The sequence below is a fragment of the Helianthus annuus genome, chromosome 15, assembly GCF_002127325.2.
Source record: "Helianthus annuus cultivar XRQ/B chromosome 15, HanXRQr2.0-SUNRISE, whole genome shotgun sequence".
NCBI classification, from domain to species: Eukaryota; Viridiplantae; Streptophyta; class Magnoliopsida; order Asterales; family Asteraceae; genus Helianthus; species Helianthus annuus.
The window spans coordinates 21,595,937-21,605,010 of NC_035447.2; the positions used below are offsets into that span (position 1 = coordinate 21,595,937).

General features: G+C 39.1%; 2 protein-coding genes across 2 annotated transcripts; both read right to left on the reverse strand.

Moving 5' to 3' along the window:
* Positions 1-2,816: 2,816 nt before the first annotated feature.
* LOC110911030 (probable N-acetyltransferase HLS1) lies at positions 2,817-4,797 on the reverse strand. Its single transcript, XM_022155593.2, has 3 exons — positions 4,501-4,797; positions 4,228-4,412; positions 2,817-3,911 (listed from the first exon to the last, which is right to left on the reverse strand). Exons 1-3 carry the CDS (start codon positions 4,693-4,695, stop codon positions 3,062-3,064), a joined length of 1,230 nt encoding a protein of 409 aa, XP_022011285.1. The 5' UTR covers positions 4,696-4,797; the 3' UTR covers positions 2,817-3,061.
* Positions 4,798-6,119: 1,322 nt separating this feature from the next.
* Positions 6,120-6,863, reverse strand: LOC110913436. Its single transcript, XM_022158268.1, has one exon. The coding sequence runs from the start codon at positions 6,861-6,863 to the stop codon at positions 6,120-6,122; it is 744 nt and encodes a 247-aa protein (XP_022013960.1).
* Positions 6,864-9,074: the final 2,211 nt, after the last annotated feature.

The window sequence follows — 9,074 nt, forward strand, 5'->3', positions numbered from 1 at the left end:
ATATGTCTATTATTAACATCAAAATAATAGACTTATTTAAAATTCTACTTAAACGAAGACAAATCAGCTTTGGCCAGAAGTGTAATCATTTAAGCATGTGTGCAAAGTAATCGTGACAAATCAGCTTTGGCCAGAAATGAGACAATCACTTTAGTTATGCACTTGTCAAGCATGCTAAACATAAATGAATTAAATCAGCTTTGGCCAGAATTAAGACATTTCACGTTTGTAATGCATACTCAACATAGCTTTTATAATACTTGAACAATAAATAGATGCATCAAATCAGCTTTGGCCAGAAGTGATACATCAAAAGCTCATTCAAGTTAAGCCATTTTGGTTTTGTAAATCATTCTTTGATCCTCATTAATTAACTAAATAATTACAAAAACCAATAATTTAATAGCAAACCACCCGTTAGCGCGGATCGAACTCCGCGGTGAGTTCGCTGGGGGTTGCGGGGGACAGCGTGCCCCCGCCCGGGGTTCGGGGCGGGAGCCCCGAAAAAATTTTTTTTTAGTTCACTTTTAAACAGCTTAAGTTTTGAGATTTCGAGTCATGGTCTCGAGTCGCAACCTTAGTCTCGAGTTGTGCTGTTATGGTTTCGAGTCGCAACCTTAGTCTCGAGTTATGCTGTTATGGTTTCGAGTCGCAACCTTAGTCTCGAGTTATGCTGTTATGGTTGCGAGTCGCAACCTTAGTCTCGAGTTATGCTGTTATGGTTGCGAGTCGCAACCTTAGTCTCGAGTTATGCTGTTATGGTTGCGAGTCGCAACCTTAGTCTCGACTAATCACGTTATGGTTGCGAGTCGCAACCTCATGGTTTCGATCAATCACGTTATGGTTGCGAGTCGCAATCCCATGGTCTCGAGTAGCAACCTCATGGTTGCGAGTAGCAACCTCATGGTTACGAGTAGCAACCTCATGGTTGCGAGTAGCAACCTCGTTAACAGCTGTTTTGTGATAATAACTGAAAACTCGAAATTTAAGGGATTGTGGGATAATGTTTCCTGTTTTAATGCTGATCTAAACTTATCAAAAGATTTCGTAATAATAACTGATTATCTTTTAACAGTTTTCGAAATTTTAATAGATAAAATAAAGATCAAAACAGGAAAAACACCCACTAATCTAAATTATATTCCAAATCTTAGGGAATTTTCGAGTTTTCTTAGAACATTATGATGAACCCTAACAAAAATAAGAACATGATCTGGGATCCGAAATCTAAATTTTATGATTTTAGTTAACAGATTTCGGATATTATTATCCCACTTATGGTTTCGAGTCAAATTATCAAACATATTTTCCGAACACAGGGATTTCGGCTGTTAGAACTCGAAAACAGTTTTGATTTTTTATGAACTTTCAAAAAACAGTTTTCCAGATTTTTGATCCCAGAATAATGGATACAAGAACAGAACTGACTAATCAACATATGCTCTGATACCACATGTTGGTTCAGTTCTGTTAATACATGAAGGAAAACATGAAAACATACCTGATTGCATCAGCACAAGCCAGCAGAGAATCCAGATGGAGATGTAGTAACAGTGTTTGACATAGTTGTCAGTTTGGTCTGGTTCCTCCTTAGGGTGCAATCTAATGATGGTGATGAAGAAACCGAATAAGGGAGTTCGGTTATGGAGATGGAGGTCGATTTGATGTTATGAGTAATTAGGTTATGAGTCTCACCTTAGAACCTCAAAAATAAGTCTCCTTATATATGCACCCAGGAGGAAACCCTAATTAGTTAATAATGGTAATAAGGCCCATCAACAATTACCAACTAATTATTTAATGGATTGTTATATATTTTGATCCATATAATGTAAATGATTATAATGGCCATATATAAATAAATATGTTATTTATTTATTCTTACAGTGGGTGCATAGCTGAGTATGGATATATTCTTCTAACAACAATTGTCGTGTGGCTAATATAATTCTCTTTATCGTCTGTCTCTTAATTAAAAGTTTTAAGACAAAGTTTTGTAGTGAACCTTGGAGCGATGCCGATCGGACTTTACAAACGCATGCTATGCCTTTCTTAAGTGGAGGTACTCATAGTTCGAGCAGAATTTAAAAGGTCATAAGGGTCATCAACCGGTAGCAATTATTACACCGACGAGTTATGTTGTTAAAATACAGAAACATTACAAAACAATATGTGAGACGTGTATAAACATCAGTGTGTTTATTATTATATACAAACAAATATAGTACGAATGTCACATTCTTTCCTAAAATCTAAAACAAGCATGTGGTAATTTTATTTTTGGACCTTACATGTCACAATCAGGCCACAACAAAATAAACTCATAATCACTAGCAAAAGAATGAAATGATAACCAAACAAAAGTGTCATGGTAACAGAATACCATGAATCGAAAGAGAAAAATAATAATATGATACAAGATAAAAGATATATGCCAAAACAGCAAAAAGCCAAATGTCCCATCAATTGATTAGTGAGTGTGAAAACAACATCACTAAAAGGAGAATCCTCCAAGATAACTTAAAACACAATGACCCACAATAGAGCATCTCCAATAAGATCTTCATTGTAATTCTTTAAATTTATTTCATTTTTTATAAAATCATCCTTCTATAAAATTTTGTTATGGGATATTCTAGAATGCACCTAAACTTTGAAGAATCATATCTATACAAATATAAACACAAATTCCCTTTTTAGATCTCAAATCTTCCACACAAGAGGTGGGAAGGAATCTATTCGTCTTTAGAGAAAACGAAACACGCATATAACCCAATTCAGCGAAAAATGGTTGAACCATACAAACACATGTTCCGTTAAAAATCTTGAAAACTCAATTAGTTATGAATTTTGAAATTCGAAAGAAATCATACCGATTTCAACAAAAGTACCAATAATACTAGATTCATTTACGCGAAAAGATAGGCCCCACATGACCATATACCCTCATGAAACACATTTCCTACTCATTTCCTTTGTTTCCCCACCCACTCATTAAAAACAAAAAAACCCTAAAACCAGTAAACTAGACCAACCAACCAACTATATATATTGTTAAAAGTTAGAACTCTCTAGGGTCAACAAAAATGGATAAACCAGGCTGTGACTTTCTCCAGTCACCCACTGATCCGTCACTGTAGTCTTCCCCAAGTCTCTTGATACACCACAAATCCGTGAATGATAGAACCTTCCAATGTGGGATTGCTAACTTGAGCGGGTCCTCACTAGACACTTCAGTTGCAACCACCCCACACTTGCACTCCTTGGCTAGGTTATGGGCGAACCCAAATAGAGCCTTGATGAACTTCGTGTACAATGGGCCTGACCCACCTAGCCCATATAACATGTGGAGCCCAAATGGGCTAAAAATTTTGGGGAGTGAGGGTAACCTTAGAAACGGGAAGGCCCGATCCACGACCCGGGTCGTTTTAGCAATCCCTTTTCTTAACTTCGATGCGCCTTTCACTTCGAGTTTAAAAACATCCTTACAATTCCACACGCTCATAACGGCCCAATTTTCAGGTGGGCCGGATAAAAATTTATCCGGCCCCGCCCAAATGTACCCTTTTGGCAATGCCAAAAAGGTCCCTAGGTTGAGGTGGTTGTTGAGTACCGCGTCAATGTCGCGCGGGAAAAACTCGGTGGTGGAGAAGCGGTGGCGGTAGAGTGACTCCGCGTCGGAGGGGGTGAGTTTGATGATGGTTACACGGTTGTTGACGGGGAGACGGTGAGCAAATACCGGGTGGACAAGGACGGAAGGGTTACGGAACTTAGCGTAGCCGCATTTATCCGTGAAGAGACTGACCGAAGGCTCATTAGCGTCGTCGGTTGCGATGTAGGAGTATTCGGCACCGTTATCTTCGAACCATTGTTCCATTCTACGAACAAGCTTTAATCCGATTCCCATTCTCCTGTAAATTTCATATGTTAACATAAAAAGAAAAAAATGTGTTTTTTTTTTTCTATTCTAAGTAAATCTTGTAAGCTTTTGAACGTTTGTTGCATCAAGATTTTCTGAAAAATGTGTATAAAACGTTAAGTGACTTTTTTTTTAAATAGTAGAAAAAGTTTAACGTGGGAAATGTTTCAGAGGACATTTCCCATGACAGATTTTTCTACAAAATCATTTTTGTTGGAGTACTATCGTAACTTTTCCAACAAAAATGATTTTGTCAGAAAAGCGTCGTTAAAAGCAGTTTCCTATGCATTTGAAACAAATACACTCACCGATGAACCGGAGACACCCGCAAGCCCAAAATGTAGGCGAGTTTAGTTAAAACCGGTAACGGTTTCGAACATTCACCCAATCTACTACGCGAGAATTTACTACCACAAGTAACCGTCTTAATACAACCCCTTATCATCCCTACTATCTCCGCTCCATCGCCACCGCTAACCACCATCTCCGCCACCTGCAACATTTATTTTCAACGTTAACAACCAAAAAAACAAAAAAACAAAAATGAACGTAAAATTATTATTAAAAACTTAAAAAAATACCAGCATGAGATAAGCCGGTGAGTTTCTAACTCTACAAATCGGATCACCCAACAGATCAGTGTAAAGTGATAGTTCGCCGTTGGGGCCCACTTCACAGCTGCTTTCAACTTGTTCAACTCGTTCACTATCGGTTTTAGGGTTGTACTCTCTAACAACCACCACTATCTCCGCCGTACTACCACCCTCCGCCGCCATCTCGAATGTTATTCAGTTGACGTAACTAATGTAAAAGATGTTGAAAAGGTTGCCTGTTTTGTTTTTAGAGAGAGAAAGAGAGAGAGAGAGAGAGTGAGTGTTTTATTATTGACGTGGTATGTTCTTCCATCATGGCTCCATTTATATAGGGGTCTCATCTTCGAATATAGCTTATTTAATTTTGCTTTTTACTTAAATAAAATAAAAAATATCGATTTTATTTTTTGGAAGCTAAAAAGATGAGGGAAATTGGCGGCTGTGACTGCGCAGTTTTATAATCATTTTATTTTCGTTGAGAAACGATCATGACCTGATTCAGTATCCATAAGGGTGGAGGGGGCGGTACCGTGATGAGCATTTATAACGCGTGATACGGAATTGATTTCCACCGACACCATACATGAAAACGCGTTATAACATAACGAAATATGATTTCGTTATTTTTTCCACGGTCGTGATGAGTTTTATTGTGAGGGTAGTTGTTGGTTGGGGAAAATTGTTGGTTGTGGTGGTGAGTGATGACAACTCCCACTAAAAAAGATTGTGAGTGATGGAAAAATTGTTGCTGACATGGCGGAACATAATTGGATATTGCGAGTGATAGAATTCTATCACTAGTGACCACCCCCTCCCCTAAGTTATTACAGAAAGTTATAAATTAAACATGGTAAGATTGATGCACGAATCAACTTTATATTCATGTAATTATATATTATTTATTATATATCTTCCACATAAAAAGAGTGTCGAAATAATTTCAGATATTCTTTTGAAAAAAGTCATCTTAGGATTTCAATGTGAGATTTTAAATATGCATTTATTCAAAACATCATGACGTGATTATGTAACGATTGCCCCATTTAAATCCATAAAGTTATTACCAAAAGTTACAAATTAAACATGGTAGTATCGATGCACGAATCATGTAATTATATTATTTATTAGGGTATTTTTATATATATTATTTTTAACGGCAAATTTGGATCACTAACGGATCACTGGAGTATCATCGTGCCATCAGCGGAACCACCCGATCATATCCATCTCCACTAGACATAATGCCTATACACCAAGGAGGAAACTCAATAAATATGAGAAAACCTCCTTTGTGAGAATCGAACCCAGGACCTATTAGTCCAAAGCCTTATCTTAACCCTCAAGATACCACTAAGCTATATATCCCCTTATTATTACGACCCTTTATTACATATTTATTCAACAGTTACAAATTAAACATGATTGTATTGATGCACGAATCATGTAATCATATTATTTATTAGGGTATTTTTATATATATCTTCTTATTTTTTTTTTGAACGGCCGACATAAAATTTTATTCAATGTAGCAAGGCGCTACTCACCAAAATTACAACGTTTGACACCAAGAACCACCAGAATACATCAATTACTATTAAGTTACATAATCACAAGACACCCAAGCTAAACCGACTCCAATCTTCCCAACTCAAAGCCGCCACTTTTGCTCTAGATTTGACCCATAGATACGTTACCGACTTGATCTCGTCCAAACTCCTTGTCGTATTTGCATTCACTTGTCTAAAAACCACTTCGTTTCTAGTCTTCCAAATACTCCAAAACGTCACCAAAACTAAAGCATGTATTACTTTCCTCACCTTTCTCGAACCCGAACTCGATTCATGCAGCTTTAGTAAATCACCAATGCCGAACGCAATTACCGGCGGAATCTTGCACCATCCCGCCACGTTTTGCCATAACGTTTGCGCAAAATGACATGAAACAAATACATGCTCTGATGTCTCTACATACTCTCCGCATAAAACACACAGTTGATTTGGAACCGGGACGTTTCTTCTGGCTAATGCACACTTTGTCGGCAATCTTTCCATCTCCGCTCGCCAAGCTACAATACCGACCTTTTTCGGAACCCAATTGTTCCATTCAAATACTCTTTCAGGCCTGTTTCGATCCACAGAACCAAGCAACTTTTTAACATTCGAAACAGAAAAATTCCCATCTGGATCATGATTCCATTTCCAAACGTCCGCATCCGTTGAGCCATTCCAGTCTTCTAGCATACTAATTAACCCCTGCAACTGATGAGCCGCTTCAGATCCAAGCTCTGGCCGAGCCCAGGCCCAGTAAAAGATGTGCCCAGAATCGCTGTTGGCCCATCGGTCTGCCACCATGCATTATTTGTCCATTTCTTCCTTGAATAGAGCTGGAAATTTAATGTATAATGGCACCTGGTCCAACCAGCAATCCAACCAGAACATTACATTCTTCCCGTCACCCACCGCCACTGAGATGTCTTGATACAAATCGATATTTGCATGCACTAATGTCTGTCGAATGCTATGGATATTCTTCCATGGCCCTGCCACCGAGACCTTAACCGGGATATCATTCCATGATCTAGAACTGTGATGCACCGCCCACACTATCCGACGCCACATACCTTTTTTTTCAGTTTTGAACCGCCACCACCACTTCGCCAACATTGCTAGATTAGCATCCCTGAGAGAGCCAAAACCCAAGCCCCCATATTCAAGCGGAGCTATTGTTTTATCCCACGCTACCCAGTTCATTTTCGCCTTTTCTTCCGACCCTCCCCAAAAGAATACCCTCCGAACTTTGTCTAAAGCATCTAGGACCTTAATTGGTGCTCTGAACAAAGAGAAAAAGTATGTCGGTAAAGAATTCAATACCGATTTAATTAGCGTAATTCTCCCACCATAAGAAAGCGTTTTAGCTTTCCAGATTGATAATCTAGTTTTGAATACTTCAATCACCGGTTTCTAATTCCGAGCAAGGTTCATATTGGCACCTACCAATAAACCAAGATGCTTGAATGGGAAGGAGCCTTTTCTACACCTTAGAAGAGTTGCCATATCTTGAATATCCTCCTCACTAACGCCCACACCAAAAATACTACATTTCGCTAAGTTTACTTTTAAGCCGGAGACTAAGTGAAAGCACCTCAGTAACCTCCTTAAATTGATAACATTCAGCCTCGACCATTCACCAACAAACATCACGTCATCTGCATATATCAAGTGAGACAAGTTCGGACCTTCACTAGTGATTTTAATACCATTGAACAAACCAATCGATACTGCTTTACTCATAATCCCAGTAAGAGCTTCCATCACAATAACAAACAAAAATGGAGAAAGGGGATCACCCTGGCGCAGCCCCCGTGAGCAGTCAAACTCCCTCGTTGGTGACCCATTTACAAGAACGGAGGCTCTAGCGGAATACAAAGTAGCCATAACCCATGCACGCCACCTACTTGGGAAATTCATTTGCGTCATAATCGAATCGAGAAAGCTCCAGTTAACTGAATCATACGCCTTATTAATGTCTACTTTGAAATACATCCCACTTCGTTTAGTCTTCTTTAGCCAGCTAAGCACCTCATTGAGAATAAGTGGACTGTCCATAATATTTCTACCAGCCAAAAATGCCGACTGCTGCTCCGAAATCAGGTTCCCCATTATCCCTTTCAGACGATTTACGAGAACCTTTGAGATGACTTTATTGATCACCCCGATTAGACTGATTGGCCTGAAGTCTGCCGGGCCCATCGGATCTTTGACTTTTGGGATCAATGCAATGAATGATGAGGTACAACACTTATTTAAAGAACCTGTTTCATAGAAGCAAGCAAATAGCTTCACAAAATCCTCCCTAACCCCAGCCCAGCATTTCTTAATAAACTGAAAGTTAAAACCATCCGGACCTGGTGCTCGATCACCTTCACATTCCCACACTGCCGTTTTAATTTCCTCCACAGAAAAGGGGCATTCCAACATAGCAGCCTCGTTGTCCGAAATGGTTGCCAAGTTAGGGCATACCAATACCGGCCTAACAGGCATTAGCTCCTTGAACTGCTGATCAAAAAACTCGAACAGTGCCTCCTTGATAGTCAAAGGATTCGTAACCCAACTACCATCAATCATCAAACCATTCAATCTATTAGTAGATATATTCGCGTTAATTATGTGATGGAAATAAGCTGAATTTTCGTCACCATATATAGCCCACTTTAATCTGGATTTCTGCCTTAGGTCAAGCTGCTTTAACCTATCGAATTCTGCCACGTAATTCCGACAGTCAGCTCGTTCAGCTAACTCTTCTTCCAGAAGCGGCCTTTCCTCCGCAAGACATTCGATACTGGCCAACCTATTCTTTTTAGAACCGTATATACCTTCCCGTGATTCCTTTTCCGCTTTTAGCCAATACTTGATCTTGTTTTTTAACCACCGTAACTTAATTGCAAGCGCAAGATCGTCCGGGCCCGAAAAAGAAAAACCCCCACATAATTGTAGCACGAAATCAAAAAACCCAGGATACTCAAACCAAGAGTTGAAAAATCTGAAGGGAATATGACCGAAATC